Below are 17,654 nucleotides of genomic sequence, written 5' to 3'. Positions count from 1 at the left end.
TATGAAAATATAATGCCAAATTAAATTTTTGTTTGAATGTGGTATTTTCTAAAGATTTGTCTAAGACACTTTTGTATGCGTGGGGACACTGTATGCAGGGAAGATGTAATTTTTTTTTTATACTTTTTTAATGTAAACAATTACTGCAACATTGTCTTCCTGTTATCATTTTATATTCACTTTAGTGCTATAACCAGTTTTCATAAAATTGTGTATATTCTTGATTTCTGTCATTATTTCTCAATAATGAATCTGCTACATTGCAGTAAATACCTACATAGCTCTGGAACAAACAATACTGCATCCAGCATACTTTTAACCTTGCTTTATAGGTTGAAGGATGCTGAGCATGGAGTTCTCAGCCTATGCTAAGTAGAAGTCCAAAAAAATATTTGTGTGCGTTCTCTGTAGCCGTTTAACAAGCTTTATTAGTTGGTCCTAGAACAAGATATAGAACTAAAATTATTTTAACCTCTTTCTATCACTTTCTATCAGCTTGGATAAATTGCACACTGCACTTTCAGAGCTCTGTTTCTCTATCAACTATGCACCAAATATGGTTGTATGGGAACACACATTTACCCCAAGAGAGTATTTGACGTCGCACTTGGAAATCCGCTTTACCAAGTAAGTGTCTAAGCTTCTAGAATTTGTCTTTGCTTGTAGCAGCTAACAGATATTAATTTTTTCTTAGTTCCTGCGACACGGGTCATAGATTGTGTTATGGCCCGTATGGGACCTAGCTATAATAGGTGTGCGGTAATGTCATAGATATATTGAGACACACAACCACTCCCAGCTCTGTAAATGGGGAAGTTACTTTATGACAGACTGCATTGGTGACATAGAATTATAATTTAAAAAATACAGTGCAGGATTTGCGATCTCTCTTTGCATATATATTCAGTATGTGTTGTTGTTCTTTGCCACAGGTCTATTGTTGGCATGACCATGTACAATCAAGTCACCCAAGAGATTGCTAAACCTTCTGAGTTGTTAACAAGTGTAAGAGCCTACATGACTGTACTCCAGTCAATAGAAAACTATGTGCAGATTGACATCACAAGGGTTTTTAACAATGTTCTGCTTCAGCAAACTCAACATTTAGACAGCCATGGAGAGCCAACAATCACCAGTTTATACACTAATTGGTAAGCTGTGAGCATAAGAATTTCTTATCTAGATTTGCATGTGATTTACATTTTCGATTGAGACGTTGAATACCTGCTGTATGGATAAAGAAAACTGGCTATACGTGATTTTTTTATATACATTTGGAATCTTTTCGTTTTTATTAACTAAATGTTGTAAACTATCTGGGAATATATCTGTAGCATCATTGTGAAGAGTTCATTATGTAGACTCTGTTCTAGACAAGTCATAGTTTTTACTTATAAAGAACATTTTTAGTTGTATGAATGGGGTATGAAATTTTGGAGACATATCAACTAAAGAAAGTAGTACAACACTGTGCACAGTTAACTATGAGTCACAGATGAATAAGTAGCCATTCTAGAATTTTGGGAAAGCTTCATGCCATGTTGTGAATGTCAATGGCCTAGTAGAAGCAACTTTCCATTTGTATTTGTAATATTTCAGACTACTGACTTGCCATTTTTACCTTCTAGGTATTTGGAAACACTACTGAGGCAAGTAAGCAATGGACATATAGCCTGTTTCCCAGCAATGAAAGCTTTTGTAAACCTGCCAACTGAGAATGAGCTTACATTTAATGCAGAAGAGTATTCCGATATCTCTGGTGAGCCCATCTCCTATATAGGCATTGAACACTTGTATTGCAGCCATTAGTAGTGCTGTGACTTGGGATCCCTTGCTTTTATGTAAGAGCACCATGGATGTTAAAATTCAATGTTTGCAACACCACTGTAGTTTAAGGGTGTCTCTGTTTAAGCTCTGCCATTATTAATCATTTCTCCATATACTATTACCTTATTTTATGGCAAAACATCAATTTAGTATAGTCTAAAGCCTAACTAAAGAAGTAGACTAGAAATGTTGAACAGTATGTTTTGGGCTTCTGTACCAGCCCAAGGCAACCACACCCCTTTAACAGGGAAGATCCTCAAAAGATGCCCCTATAGTTCCCCATATTTTCTTCTGCTGATTTGCTGCACATGCTCTGTGCTGCTGTCAGTTACCTGAGCTTAGGGACCAACTTCCAATACACTATGTACAGAATAGAAATTTCACAAAGTAAGGCTGATTAATACTTAATACAGATAATGTCAGCTCAGAAACCAGTCCTCCTTGTAGCATCAGCTTATATTACAGACAAACCTCATTTACTGCTTGTAAATTTGTGATGACCCCTAAGCTTCACTTCTCAGCAGCTGCTCAGAGCCCACTGAACATGTGAGTGTCGCAGACACTTTCCAACAAGGTGACCCCTCTGACAAGTTTGAAATCCTGGATCATTGCTGCTATTAAAGGAATTGTTCAGTATAAAAATAAAAACTGGGTAAATAGAAATAGGCTGTGCAAAATAAAAAATGTTTCTAATATAGTTAGTTAGCCAAAAATGTAATGTATAAAGGCTGGAGTGATTTGATGTATAACAAGTCAGTCACAACTCTACTTCCTGCTTTTCAGCTCTCTTGGTTTACACTGACTGGTTACCCTGGCTACCAGGCAGTAACCAATCGGAGACTTGAGGGGGGGCCACATGGGTCATATCTGTTGCTTTTGAATCTGAGCTGAATGCTGAGGATCAATTACAAACTCACTGAACAGAAATGTACCATGTGGCTCCCCTTCAAGTCGCTGACTAGCTCAGAGTTATAGAACTGAAAAGCAGGAAGTTGGATTCCGGCTGTTTTATTAGACATCCAGTCACTCCAGCCTTTATACATTACATTTTTGGCTAACTAACTATATTAGAAACATTTTTTATTTTGCACAGCCTATCTATTTACCCAGTTTTTATTTTCACACTGAACTATTCCTTTAAGATGCTGAAACTTATAATGGTACAATAAATTCAGTATGTAAAATATGGCATTTGTAACCATATTTATTTTTAGGGTTTAGTTCTCCTTTAAGGCTCATGTTCTTCTGGGTACAACCTTAAAGGAGAAGGAAAGGCATACTGCACTTGGGGGTGCCAAATGTTAGGCACCCCAAGTGATTGTATTCACTTACCTGAAACCCTGGGCCGGTGCAGTTTTCTGCTGATAGGTGCACCGGCCGGGGTTTCAGGTAAGTCAATACTAAACCAGTGGTTATACCAGTGAGCACTACGGAGTGATCCTCTTCCGGCTTCTTCTTGCTTCAAAATTCCTGGGGCAAACACATGCGCAGTTGAACGAAATAGCCGACTTTTTAGTTAAAGTTCGGCTTTTCATTCTACTGTGCATGCAGAAAACGGAAGTAGTGCTCACTGGTGTAACCGGTGCAGTTTTCTGCTGATAGGAGCACCGGCCGGGGTTTCAGGTAAGTCAATACTATCACTTGGGGGTGCCTAATATTTGTCAGGATGCCTTTCCTTCTCCTTTAATTATAAGCCATATACAATTCTAACTTTAAAGGTAAATCTTGGCCATTTTTGATGTGTTTGTAAGCTATGTCTGTAAAGATTAAAAAGTACTGTTTAAAACTACAGTATATTTTTTTTAGGAGGAAACATTTTCTTTTGAACTTTTTTTTTAAATAAATGTGTTGTTTTTTGGTTCTTCTAAAATGCATCAGTATTAAAACTAATCTACATGAATTTCCCAGAAATGAGAGCACTCTCTGAGCTGCTGGGACCATATGGCATGAAGTTTCTGAGTGAGAGCCTCATGTGGCATATTTCCTCTCAGGTGGCTGAGCTAAAGGTAACACCAAGCTAATATCTGCTGAAAATGGTTTATGGTTATTTCAGATCATTGACTTTTATTTGTTTTGTTTACCTTTTCCAAATACAGTACATATAATTACACACATGTATAACATATACACAGGCTCCCACTCTGGATACTATTATACTTAAATCAACATGTAAAACACACAGTCCTGTATAAGTCAATGAGCCAAAAAAGAAAGATATTGACTGCAATTTTGAAAAAATTATAGGGAGAGAAGCTGAAAGAAATAGGCATTAGAGGAAGGTAGAGATATTTAAAAGTACATTACAGAGTGGGGTGAAGAGAGAAAATGGTTGGGAATGCTAGAGGAAATATCAGAGAGAGGAGGATATGCAGAGGTATAGAAAGTTAAAAACCCGCCTTATGGCAGCAGTCCCACTTTGTAATGGAAACCACTGCCTGGTTGCTAGGTAAGAGCAGCTCTAGTAACCATGTAACAGAGCTTTATAAATGAATTGCAGATAGAGAGAGAATAAAAAGGAAAGCCATTAAAAATTAATTGTTAATATTGCTATGTTAATCGTTCCTTGACGTTATTTTGCAAATTATTGGGTGATATGAAGCTAACCCAAAAGCTTTATAATTACCTGATCTGCTTATTCGTGCATCATCTCGTGCTGGATTATACTGGATATTTGTCATTGTTTCACTTTTTGTGATATGTCTGTTTCAGTAAGGTCACCAAAGTTTAACAATGAAGTGATCACTACAATTTTGAGCTGCTTTCCTTCTGTTTTTGTTTTGGCTCTCCCCAGTTGCCTTGGTTATAGTAAGTGGCTGTTAACCACAAACTCTTGTTGTCCACTACAAGAAAGTACATTTTAAAAGAAATTAACTCGTCCAGAAGATGAAAGAAACCATGTATTATCCATCACAGCAGAGTCTCACTAAAACTAAAGAAATTAAAAATTCCTTTTTACCTGAACTTTCTATTTCTTCCCTTTCTTCATATGTTAGTCATTTCTCTGTATGTAGTAACAAGTAGTCAGCACAACGATTATCAACTTCTATTAAGGCAGTGCATGTCACTTCAATGGCCACTTTCCATTGGAATCATCATAGGTAGAAGAATTTTGAAACAGCAAGGAGCATTATCAGTTTACTTAAAATACTTTATACATTTTCAGAAACTTGTTGTGGAGAATGTGGAGGTCTTAACCCATATGAGGACAAGTTTTGATAAGCCAGAGCAGATGGCAGCCCTTTTCAAAAGGCTTACATGTAAGTAAATGTATAAAATGTTATGTACTTTTCATTAAGGCCATATAATTCTTAGGGTTAGTTTACTTCTGCAATATGTCCTAACAATATCCCTTAATAATCTTAACCATGGTCCCCCTGCCACCACAGCTTCTACAATAGATAGCTTGTTTGCCATATATAAATATGGGAATCCGTAGCAGGCCTGCGCATAGGGGCAGTCAAAATGCCTTCTGCTGTTGTCCTTAGGATCTGATAAATTGATTGTGTTTTTGTGTTGATCAGCCGTTGACAGTGTCTTGAAGAGGATGACCATTATTGGAGTTATATTGTCTTTCCGATCTCTTGCACAGGAAGCACTGAGAGATGTAAGTCATTTTTCTTCACTTTGTAAATGCTATTATGTACCGGTATGTTTTAGACCAGTACTGTTAAATGGGAAAGCGAACTGCCTTCTCTTCATGTGTAGAGTTTTTTTGCTTGTTTTTTTTCTTTTTTAAATCTCTCCCACATTGTTATAGTATCTTAATCCAACAAAACCTGCATTGCATCTGCATTGTCTTACCAGATTTGCCTAGCCAAACAAGCAGATCTTTCACGGATATCAGGTTTAGCACTCAGGCCAGTGGTCAGGTCTTAATTGCCACTATGCTGACTGTCAACACACACGTGGTCCTCAGTCTGAAGGCAAAATCAAATTTGCCCAATTGATATCTGGCTGTAGTATCAATTGCAAGGTTAAAAAAATCTGCTGGGATGAGGACCACCTCATCCTGACAGCCTGCATTAACAGGGGGGCATAATGGAGCAAGACTTTGCCAAAGGAGTGGATCTGCAAATGTGTGGTCAGCTTTACCTGAATTCACAGAAAGACAATAAAACAAAAGGCAGCCATACAGTAGAATTAATCTGCATATTTAGCCAGTTAAAGGGGTGGTTCACCTTTAAGGTAACTTTTAGTATGTTATAGAATGGCCAATTCGAAGCAGCTTTTCAATTGGTCTTCATTATTTTTTTTTTATATAGTTATTTGCCTTTTTCTTCTGACTCTTTGCAGCTTTCAAATGGGCGTTGCTGACCCCTTCTAAAGAGCAAATGCTCTGTAAGGCTACAAATGAGTTGTTATTGCTACTTGCTATTCCTCGTCTTTCTTTCAACCCCTCTTCTATTCATATTCCAGTCTCTTATTGAAATCAATGCATGGTTGCTAGGGAAATTTGCACCCTAGCAACCAGATTGCTTAAAATGCAAATTGAAGAGCTGCTGAACAGAAAGCTAAATAACTCAAAAACCTTAAATAATAAAAAATGAAAACCAATTGCAAATTGTCTCGGAATATCACTCTCTACATCATACTAAGTTATCTCACAGGTGAACCACCCCTTTAAGGCAAATGTGGCAACATATCTGTCTGTGTATGAATCCCTCAGATGGGCCTCCCCAACCTGTATCTGACCAATTTAATTTTATCAGCTTATTGATAGTTTTTTCCTCTACGGTCTGAAAGCCCATCATTGTGATCTTATTGTTTAGCCTTAGGGTCAAACAATCTGGTTAAACTTCGCCAAATGAGTGGATATTTCAATGTATACCCATCTTAGCTTATAAGAAACCATTGTAGATGCTTTTCTACTATAATCACAATTACCGTTCTAATATATTTATTCTCTTTAAAGGTTTTGTCTTACCACATTCCTTTTCTTGTAAGCTCTGTTGAAGACTTCAAGGATCACATTCCTAGAGAGACGGACATGAAGGTAAAATTGGTTTTATTTGCTGCAAAAATATCTGCTTCTAATATCTGGTTCTACTGAATAATGGGGCCCAAGAGGTTTGAGTCCCAGTGGATCCAAACCGAGTCTGACACTGTAACGGGTAAGGAGGACTTGATATATAATATGTCTAAGAAAGAGTTTGACTTTGGGTACCGACTAAAGGTTATTTATAAATGGTAAATTCTGACCATTTGTGTAATAGGTGCTGCTTTTTTTTTTACTTTTTTTTTATATTGTTAGGTTGCAATGAATGTGTATGAGTTATCATCAGCAGCTGGATTGCCCTGTGAAATAGACCCTGCCTTGGTTGTGGCACTGTCCTCTCAAAAATCTGGTATGTATTTTATATTGATGTGCACCCCCCCCTATGACTTTGTTTTGCTATCACAAAAGTACCTCCTTTTACAAAAAAGTTAAGTTTTTATCTTGTGTGTCTGAGATCCAGGCTTCTTGTATATTATACCTATATAGATATATAGCTTTAGAGTTCAGTACTTCTGTTGTCAGTCACTAGAAAAGGCTTCCTTCAACGTATACATTTTTTTTGACTTTCTTACAGAAACCATCAGTCCAGAGGAAGAGTACAAAATAGCCTGTCTGCTCATGGTGTTTGTGGCTGTTTCTATGCCAACGTTGGCTAGTAACGTCATGTCGCAATATAGTCCTGCAATTGAAGGTATCATAAAAGCGTTCACAGTGTTTCTGTACAGCTACAGTATTTACAACCCACCCTAATTCATTGTATTATTTCTACATTTGATCTCTATCTATCTGTAACTCCCTTATTTATTGCCCATGTATACCTTTCACTGATCTAACAGTATATATGCTGTGCCTTTCTAACTTTCATTTGTATTTTGCCTGACAAAGGGGCCTTGGTGCTCCGAAAGCTTGCAATGTATTTTTATTGTTAGCCAATATAGGTATCACTTCTACAATGCTTTTTGTATTTGTTTTTTTTATTTGCTATTTTTGCTACTGGCTAAAATCTGACATGGGGCTAGACAGTCTCCCAGCTGCCCACAGTCATGTGGCTTGTGCTTTGATAAACGTCAGTCACCCTTTACTGCTGTACTGCAAATTGGAGTGATATAACCCCTCCCCCCCAGCAGCCTAACAACAGAATAATGGGAAGGTAACCAGATAACTGCTCCCTGGTACAAGATAACAGCTCCCTGGTAGATCTAATAACCGCAATAGTAAAAAGCCAAGTCCCACTGAGACACATTCAGTTGGAAAAACAACAACAACCAGACAGAAAGCAGTTCCATCCTAAAGTGCTGGCTTTCTGAAAGCACATGACCAGGCAAAATGACCTGAGATGGCTGCCTACACACCAATATTATAAATTAAAAAAAAAAAAAATAGCTAGTTCAGAAATTAAATTTTACATGGTAGAGTGAATTATTTGCAGTGTAAAGAGTGTAATTTTGAAATAAAAACTACACCATAAAAATCATGACAGAATCCCTTTAGGTACAAGGTACTGTTTTATCAATACATAGAAAATTAAATTTCATTGTAAAATAAGTCTGTGCTGTTCCTTATAAAATCTTCTAAAGTTCTTTCTCTTATTGAACAGGGTGGAAACCTTGGATTCTGCTTAGAGTGTGCTAAGAATCTGTATTTCTTACCTCAAAATAGAGACATGGAAATAAGTGGATTGCAATTGCTGCTAGGAATATTTTTTTAAGTCTTTGATTTCTCCTCAGCTTGTTCCCCCCACATTAAAATGGAAGGGTTAGGTGTCTCTATGGAAACAGGAGAATTTGGCAACATTTATATACAGTAATGTGTGAACTGAACCTCTTTAGCCCTTTAGATTTATTGTGAGCGCTAGCTAGAGGTACTTTTTCTGTGAATTGTGAATCAATGACTTTTTGTTTGTACCCAAAAGGGCCCCTAAACTCTAAAGATCTCACTGGCTTATGTTTAGTACAAGGGAATACCCCAGATCTTATTAAAGTACACTGAACATGGGATATTTCACTTAATACTTTTTAAATAAATGATACTGAAAACTGATTTATCTCTTTCTGCGCATAGACCCCAAGCATATTACTGTGGCTTCAGCTCTGTCAGTCAGTTTGATATTATGTTTTTATAAACAAAAAATATATATGGTATAGTAGTGAGAACTATCATGGTAGCAGCATTGCTTTTTGAAGTCATCATCTGGTCTATATGTAATAGTAATGGTTTGTTGCTTAGAGCTTTGACTGTGGTTGGTGCTTTGAATGATGACCCCTCTCCTGGCTATATTGTTCTGTTTCCTTAGAAATGATGTTGTGATTCTCAGTCTAGTATATCCACAATATCCTGATAACCATTTGTTGTGCTTCAAAAAGTTGCTACGTTTTCCTTTTCTTCTAATTTCTACCTTCTTGGCACTCTGATTGTATTCCTGTTGCTTTGAGGGTTTTTTTTTCTTTTTTGGCCAAATTAGCTGCCTTTATCAAAAAATACAGCAGATATGTGATTTTTCAACATGCTCACAATTTGATAATGGCTGCCATCTATAGTGTAGATATGAAAGATGGGTTTAAATTAAACAATTGTTTTTATTTTTAGGTCATTGCAACAACATACACTGTTTGGCAAAGGCAGTCAACCAAATTGCGGCAGCACTATTTACCATTCACAAAGGGAGCATTGAAGATCGTCTGAAAGAATTCTTGGCGGTATGTGTGTGTATTTGTATAGAAATTATAGGTATCAGGCTATCAAGAACCAACTAGTAAATTCACATACAATAAAGGCAGCCTGCCCTTTAATATCCATATTTATATGTAATATAGTAGGAAGCACTCTCATTGCAGCAAGTACCTAGGTGCTGGGTGATAGTTCAGAAGAAAAGTTTATTGGGAAGATCAACGTCTAGGTCTACTTCTCAGACGTTTGTCATATTTATATGCATATATAGCTTTAATTTGTTAAAGGGACAATTTAACACCGTGCTGCAACATAATTTTTTTTACATTTTGTTCCTGAGATTCCTCATCTCAACATTTTTACCTGCAGCAGCCAACTGTACTGTTGTTCTGAAAGTACCAAACTTTCTGAAACTGCTAGGAACACAGTGAAAAAAAAAATCAAAGGACATGTCTACAGTTATCTAAAGTGTATGTAAACTTGTATGTCTTCAATACAGCTTGCATCCTCCAGCCTACTAAAGATTGGCCAAGAGACTGATAAAACTACTACAAGAAACAGGGAATCTGTTTATTTGCTGCTAGATATGGTAAGTTCTTCATTTAAGCCATTCATGTTAATTAGTGCTTTTAGTTCCATGGTTGAGACAGTTCTATATTTATCAAGGTGTCTGAAATTAGTTCTGTGAGCATGAATTGCTTGCAATGCTGCGTTACCCTATGAACCAGTCAGCAATTTATCAGTTTGTAAATAGAATAGACTATCCGATTGGTTCGTGTGGACAACTGCAGTGGTACATTAAGAACCTTTTAGGGGAAAAAGTTGTGGGCCAAGGTGTAAAGTTGTACATAGTACATAGCTCACCAAATGCAACATGAGGTCAAAGTGCACAAGCCTCAAATCTTCAGCTAAGGAAGCCGATATTTGAAAAATCAAAAGTGGTAGGCACTCATGTCCTTTAGGTTGTATCAGAGATGGTTTTCCAATGAAAGCTTCTTTTTTTTTTTCCCAAGTTTTATCTGACTGGCCTGTGTCTATAGTGAAGTCCGAACAAATGGAAGTATTTCAAAGTAATGAAAATGTTGTGTTGCCCTGCTTTGGTAAAACTGGTGTGTTTGCTTCAGAAAAACTACTATCGTTTATATAATTAAGCTGCTGTGTAGCCATGGGGATAGCCATTTAAAGCTGAAAAAAAGAGAAAAGATACAGGTTACATAGCAGATAAAAGATAAGCTCTCTAGTATATAATGACATTCTTCAAAGTTTATCTACCGTGTATCCTGTGCTTGAATGGCTCCCCCCATGGCTACACATCAGCTTGTTTACATAAACTATAGTTGTATTTCTGCAGCAAACACACCAGTTTTAGCAGTGCAGGGCAACACAACATTATATTTTTATTCCTTTAAAGCACTTTAATTTTTTGATCTTATTGTACCTTTAACCCCAACTAAAGTTGGATTCACAGTGCACACAAACAAAGCAAACAAACCACACATGTTAGGTATATCACTCCAACTTGCAGTACAGCAATAATGTGACTGAAGTTTATCAAAACACAAGTCACATGATTGGGGGATCCTGGGAAACTGACAACATGTTTAGTGCCATGTCAGATTTCAAAATTGAATATATAAAAAAAAAAATCTGTTTGCTCTTTTGAGAAATGGATTTCAGTGCAGAATTCTGCTTGTGCAGCACTATTAACTGATTCATTTTGAAAAAAATTTTTTTCCCATGACGGGATCCCTTTAAAAAAACACACACATTTTGGGGGTATAGTTTTCCTTTAACTCAAAGGTGAACAACGCCTTTAAGTTAATTCTGAGGGCTGCAGGTTAGACAGAGAGTTTTTGTAATAGCACTGGGCCACTTCCAGGATTGCAGTTGGTGACCCAACAAATGCTTTGTCTTCCTTTTGTCAGATTGTGCAAGAATCACCATTCCTGACCATGGATCTGCTGGAGTCCTGCTTCCCATACGTCTTACTGAGAAATGCGTACCACGCGGTTTACAAACAGAGTGTCACATCCTCTGCATAAATATTTACTTTGCGGAACAAACCGGCGCTCAGTTGTAATGCCTCAATTTTCCCCAGAAACTGTGGTGGAGTACTTTTACTGAATGGTTTGGAAAAACAAAACAAACAAACAAAAACAAAAAAAAAAAAAGAAACTGTTTTGTGACTAAAACTCTATCTCTATTCCATTGTCTTTTTGACCAGTGGTTTCTTGGTGCAGTATTCCTTCCATATAAGCTTGGTTGGTTGCACTTCACTAAGGAGAAAAAAAAATTTGTTTCTTTGAACGGTTACATTATGAAAACAAGAACAAAAAAATCCTGAAAATGGTTTCAACCACGCTACTTTTGCTCTGTTTTGATATCGGATCATTCTAAATATTATTGCTTGTTTATTTCAAAGAAAAAAAAATGTATTTAGTGATTATTTTAGTTGGTGATATAGGTGACATCTTTGTGTAAATTATTTCATACAGGAGAAATTCTAATCTATACCTTCTTTTATGTTCTTACCGATGACAATTTGGATAGGTGATTCTGTGATTTCCGTGAAGTAATTGAACCATGTAACTACCCCCACCCCCCCATTCCACTTGCCCAAAATGCTTGCAAAAAAAAACACTAGTAACGTGAAAGTTAAAATTTCACAAATCTTAATCGTCTCAGTATTTTCAACACGGATCTCCTCCTTGAGGTTTTTAAGCAACATCAAATGTTGTGTGTAAAAAGCATAGTATTTCTTTTTTTTTTTTTTTAAAGACTAACTTCTGCCATTTCCTCTTGGCATTAACACTACCATTGTACCCTGATATATGGTATGATATAAAAACATTCTTATGCGTTTATCAAATGTTCATACATTGTTTTCCCCTTAACCACTTTTATATGTTTTAACTTTTTGAAATTCAAGTGTAACTTCCATAACATACAATAAACACTGAACTGTATCAAACAATCTGTATGTTTGTACTAAACTTTCAGCAAATGCTGTGAGAGGTGTAAGCTTGGACTGACGTGTGCTAATGAGCTATTGGTAATATCTGAAATCTAATTCTGAATGTAAAAGTATACGCCCACTTCAAGTAGTCCTGTTCTAGATAGGGATGCACTGAATTCGTTTTGGGATTCTGCCAGGATTCCGGCTTTTTCAGCAGGATTCGGATTCAGCCAAACCAAATCCAAATTAGCATATGCAAATTAGGGGGGGTGGGAAATCTTGTGACTTTTTGTCACAAAACAAGGTAAGTAAAATATGTTTCCCCTTCATGCCCCTAATTTGCATATACAAATTCAGATTTGGTTCGTTTTCAACAGAATTTTTCGCGAAGGATTCAGGGGTTCGGCCGAATCCAAAATAGTGGATTCGGTGCATCCCCTAGTTCTAGATGCACCTTTAGAAACAATTCAGCAAAGGTGATGGGGATTGTGAACAGCCATTTTCAAGTCCAACCACAAATCCTCAGTTGAATTTTTGGACCCTGACCATTCCAGGACATTAACATTTTTGTTTTTAAAGTTTAAGTGCCTTATTTAAAAAAAAGTCCAACCAAACTAGAATCCACAATTGGAGCTTATTTATTATTTAAAAAGCACAATTTGAAAAAATCTGACAAAATCCGAATCGTGTTTTTTTTTATTTTATTTTTTTTACAGAGTTTTTCCCCCAAATAGCTTGATTTTCTCAGGCTTCTTCCCAAAAAGCCCACATTTTTGTTCGAAATAGTTAGATTTTAGGGCTATTAGCGCAGACCGCAAGAATAAGAATACAACCTTAGTAGATCTTCAGATTTCTGATTCAGACTTTTCCCATCCTCTTGGTATAATAAACCTCGAAAAAATGTGGGTTTTTTCCCCCACTAAAAATTTGGATTTTATAGTAAAAAACGCACATTTTTTGAGCTTTTGGACTTAAATAAATAACCCCCTTAGTCTGGACTTTATGCTTGTGCTCATTGTCTGTTTGGGCACAAAATCTCCGTTCTGCACTACCGTTCTGCTCTTATCAGACCTTGGAAGCTTCTTCAAACTGACTTCAGGCTCTCGTGCCTTCTGCCAAACCGTAGGTGAGATGTCACCGGGGTTTTAGTTAAGGTGGCATTCTTTTTGTTACTCTCCTTTAAAAGCTCAGACTGGTGAAGCACCTGGTCCAAACATTGGTCTAACGCGAGCATTTACTGGTTAGTTTTGTGCTACACATATGCTGTGATCCCAGACACAAGTTCATGTAGAAACTATAGGGTAAAGAGCACCAAGAGGATGTTGATTTAATTAAATTGAAAGTTAACACCAAATTGAACACCCATTGAAATTCACCAAATGCATGATATATAGGCACACCAATAACTATTGAGCTTAATTCTAGAGCACCAAGGCAGCAGTGCGAGGGAACTAAAGGTAAGATTTCCTTTTTGATAAAAAGATGTTTTTGCATTGTGTATCTGTTTAGTTTAAATGACTCCTATTAGAATATCTTATGTTTTGCTTTGTATATTCGTGGGATGTTTGTGTCAAACCAAAGTTTATACTCTTTTGAAGAATGATCCGTAGAGGAGATGTCCATTAATGCAGTTGCTCCTTTAGCAAACAAGGACGATTTCCTCATTGAAGTGGTCATTTTTTTCCCTTTCTGCCAAACGGGCTGGCCTAGTTACTTCATTGAATCTGAAAGCTGTCCAGATTTATTCTTTGATCACTACCATAAAGTCTGAGATTCTGCATTGCTTCGCTCTGGACATTGCACAGCGCTCCTGCATGAATTTTATCTAACCACCCTCTCCCTTTTTTTATGATGAAAGAAAAGCAGCTCTTGTGTGTTCATGTGTAATAATAGCTGCTTGTGCTGAAAAATTACAAGAAAGCTGTGGGAAGGAATACAAGGCTACCAACTGCTTTGATATTGCTTTTTGTTTTATACATCAAGCTATTGCTGAAGTTCAGTGCAAATGAGAACACGCCCCGCTGATTAAAAATTAACTGTATAAAGCTGGAGGGACTAATGTAAGGAGTACCACACCACTACCTTGCTTCCAATCTTTGCAATCCTCTGTGGGCCGTGCATATGCACAACAAAGCAAAATTGGGATCAAATGCCATATTTCTGCAATATTGTGCATGTGCACAACCCAGAACAGCAGCATAGATTGCGGAAAGCAAGGTAGCAGTGTGGTTTTACCTTCAGTAGTACCCCAAGCTGGCCCAGTTTTCTGCAAAGAGGAGGTCTGGTCCAGCGACTTAGCTTAGCGATTATAACCACTAGGCGGTGCAAATAAATTGGCAACCCCCTTAGAATAAAACTTTTCTTCTTTTTGATCTTTTACCACTATCAAAACAAAATCTAGCACACCAGTGTAAAAGTAGAGATGTGTGAATGTTGTGGGTAAATTCAAAATACACAAACTGATATTCATGCTCCTTTTAACCTGGCCAAATATATCCGAAACATAGTACATACAATTTCCTTGTATGCATTTGCAGATCCAGTTGAATAAAATACAATTAAGATGTTCACACCTACACACAATAGTGTCCTTCCCTTAATATTGGCCTCCATGCATCCACCTTCTCTCCTCTCACTGTTCTCAGCCTCAAAACTGTAGGACGGTAAGTCTGACATCAGTGGTAGGGAAGCTTTTCGAAGGGGTATTGAGGGATAAAATACTTGAATTCATTGCAAATAATAATATTGTGAATTTGTGCCAGCATGGTTTTATAAGCAATGGATCTTGCCAGACTAACTTAATTTCCTTTTATGATAAAGATAAAGCTTTTCAACTTGTTTATGAATGACCTGGAGGTGGGCATTGAAAGTACTGTTTCTATTTTTGCTGATGATAAAAAGTTGTGCAGAACTATAGGTTCCATGCAGGATGCTGCATCTTTGCAGCGGTACTTTACTAAATTTGAAAACTGGGCAGCAAACTGGAAAATGAGGTTCAATGTTGATAAATGCAAGGTTATGCACTTTGGCAGAAATAATATAAATGCAAGTTATATACTAAATGGCAGTGTGTTGGGAGTTTCCTTAAATGAGAAGGATCTAGGGGTTTTTGTAGATAACAAGTTGTCTAATTCTGGGCAGTGTCATTCTGTGGCTACTAAAGCAAATAAAGTTCTGTCTTAAATAAAAAAGGGCATTAACTCAAGGGATGAAAACATAATTATGCCTCTTTATAGGTCCCTGGTAAGGCCTCATCTGGAGTATGCAGTGCAGTTTTGGACTCCAGTCCTTAAGAGGGATATAAATGAGCTGGAGAGAGTGCAGAGACGTGCAACTAAATTGGTTAGAGGGATGGAAGACTTAAATTATGAGGGTAGACTGTCAAGGTTGGGGTTGCTTTCTCTGTAAAAAAGACACTTGAGAGGGGACATGATTACACTTTACAAGTACATTAGAGAACATTATACAGGGGCCTCTGCCAATGAGGCGAATTGAGAAACTCGCCTCAGGCAGCAGCGCCCCAGAGGCGGCAAAAATGCAGCTCCTGGTAACTTTCAACAGCCGAATTTCAGTTTTTCAACCCATAGATTTGTCTCTTCTAGTGCAGAGAGCGCAATGGCACTAGCGAAGTGGACCCCACAACACCCTCTGGTGCTGAAAAGTTGAGTGCCGTGGGGGGGCACAGAACAAAGGCTGCCTCGTGCGGCAAAATGGGCAGGATCGCCCCTGACATTATAGACAAATAGCAGGGGACCTTTTTACCCATAAAGTGGATCACCGTACCAGAAGCCACCCCTTTAGACTAGAAAAGAACTTTCATTTGAAGCAACATAGGTGGTTCTTCACAGTCAGGACAGTGAGGTTGTGGAATGCACTGCCGGGTGATGTTGTGATGGCTGATTCAGTTAATGCCTTTAAGTGGCTTGGATGATTTTTTGGACAGACATAATAGTCAAGGCTACTGTGATACTAATATGTATAGATATGGGTATATATTGTGTATGCAAGTGTATGAAGGGGTCATTGTGTGTATGTATGAATGCTGGGTTTCAGTTGGAGGGGTTGAACTTGATGAACTTTGGTCTTTTTTCAACCTGATCTTTCCAAATAACCTCTTCATGGTACTGTACCTCATTGAGTTGCCAACCTGCCATTACACAGAGTCAGCAGCATGCATGTCATGACTGCTGGGTCTGTTGGTTTTCTATTACTCTACTACACCTACTAGTAAATTATTTGCCATGTAGAAATATCATTTCTACCAAAAAAAGGGATTGATCGGGTTAGTGATGTCGGACTGCTGTTATTCTGAACACAACTGTACGTCATTCACATCAGTCCCTGCCCATTGGAGCATTCAATCAAATCCCCTGTGGTCATTTTTATCAGGAGCCAATTAACCTTTTTGTATGTTGGTGTGGGGGTTACTAAAACAGAGAAAATCCATGCAGACACATGGACAACATACTCTTGCAGGCTACAATTGTATTATTGCTACAGTTTGTGACTTATCTTCCTATTCAAAGCACTGTCTGGTTGCTAGTGTAAATTGGACTCAAGCAACCAGAGTAGGGTTTGCCACTTGTCTGGTTTCAGTTTTTATTGGGACTGTTGATTTAAAAACCGACTTTAGGCTTTGTGAAACCTAAATAAATACTTGGCATTAACCCACCTCCATTGTTACCTCTCTGCCTCATCCCCCCTTACTCACCAATTCTCCAATGTCATCAGCTCACGCTCAGACATTACTGGTCTGCAATCAGACAGCCCCTATTGGGTAAAATAATCAAAAGGCGATAAGGTTAATGACTGTTATTTTGAGCATTTTCTTATTGAATACCCTGTAAAAGGACCACCCCAAAAAGCTTCAGATGTCCCAGTATGAAACAAGCTCAATGCCTATTCAATCTTTAAGATTCCAAAATTATTCTGTGGGACCCACTGATTATTTTTATTGGTTGGTGTTTGTGCAAAGCTGCTCAGAGCCTCTGCATTCATGAAATCTGAGCCCAAGGTGCTTTTCATCATTCTGTGCACAATTATATGCGATTTAAGTAGAAACTGTGGCATATTATGGAAACCAGCAGATAACATTAAATTAAACTCTAGTTGTTCTTTGGGAATACTATTACATGTTGTATCTCTGTTTTATGATTACTGTAAAAGTAATATTTGTGGAAATATATTTTAAGTATATCAATGTTAATT

The 17,654-nt window shown here is 37.5% G+C and overlaps 1 protein-coding gene across 4 annotated transcripts in view; it reads left to right on the top strand.

Moving 5' to 3' along the window:
- nckap1.S (NCK-associated protein 1 S homeolog) overlaps nt 1-12,464 on the top strand; it is a 65,645-nt gene extending 53,181 nt beyond the window's left edge. For all 4 annotated transcript variants that reach the window (XM_041578905.1, XM_041578904.1, XM_018238904.2 and 1 more), the window contains 12 exons: nt 496-627; nt 933-1,151; nt 1,629-1,759; nt 3,736-3,833; nt 4,991-5,084; nt 5,349-5,431; nt 6,740-6,820; nt 7,079-7,172; nt 7,398-7,514; nt 9,410-9,519; nt 9,990-10,079; nt 11,416-12,464. In XM_041578905.1, the coding sequence (XP_041434839.1) occupies nt 496-627; nt 933-1,151; nt 1,629-1,759; nt 3,736-3,833; nt 4,991-5,084; nt 5,349-5,431; nt 6,740-6,820; nt 7,079-7,172; nt 7,398-7,514; nt 9,410-9,519; nt 9,990-10,079; nt 11,416-11,532 (1,366 nt within the window). In that variant the 3' untranslated portion in view covers nt 11,533-12,464. The remainder of the gene's footprint in view (nt 1-495; nt 628-932; nt 1,152-1,628; nt 1,760-3,735; nt 3,834-4,990; nt 5,085-5,348; nt 5,432-6,739; nt 6,821-7,078; nt 7,173-7,397; nt 7,515-9,409; nt 9,520-9,989; nt 10,080-11,415) is intronic.
- The last annotated feature ends 5,190 nt before the right edge of the window (nt 12,465-17,654 follow it).

The sequence above is a fragment of the Xenopus laevis genome, chromosome 9_10S (assembly GCF_017654675.1).
Source record: "Xenopus laevis strain J_2021 chromosome 9_10S, Xenopus_laevis_v10.1, whole genome shotgun sequence".
Classification (NCBI taxonomy): domain Eukaryota; kingdom Metazoa; phylum Chordata; class Amphibia; order Anura; family Pipidae; genus Xenopus; species Xenopus laevis.
Note: the sequence above shows the minus strand (reverse complement) of the source record. Positions and strands in the feature narration are given on the sequence as shown.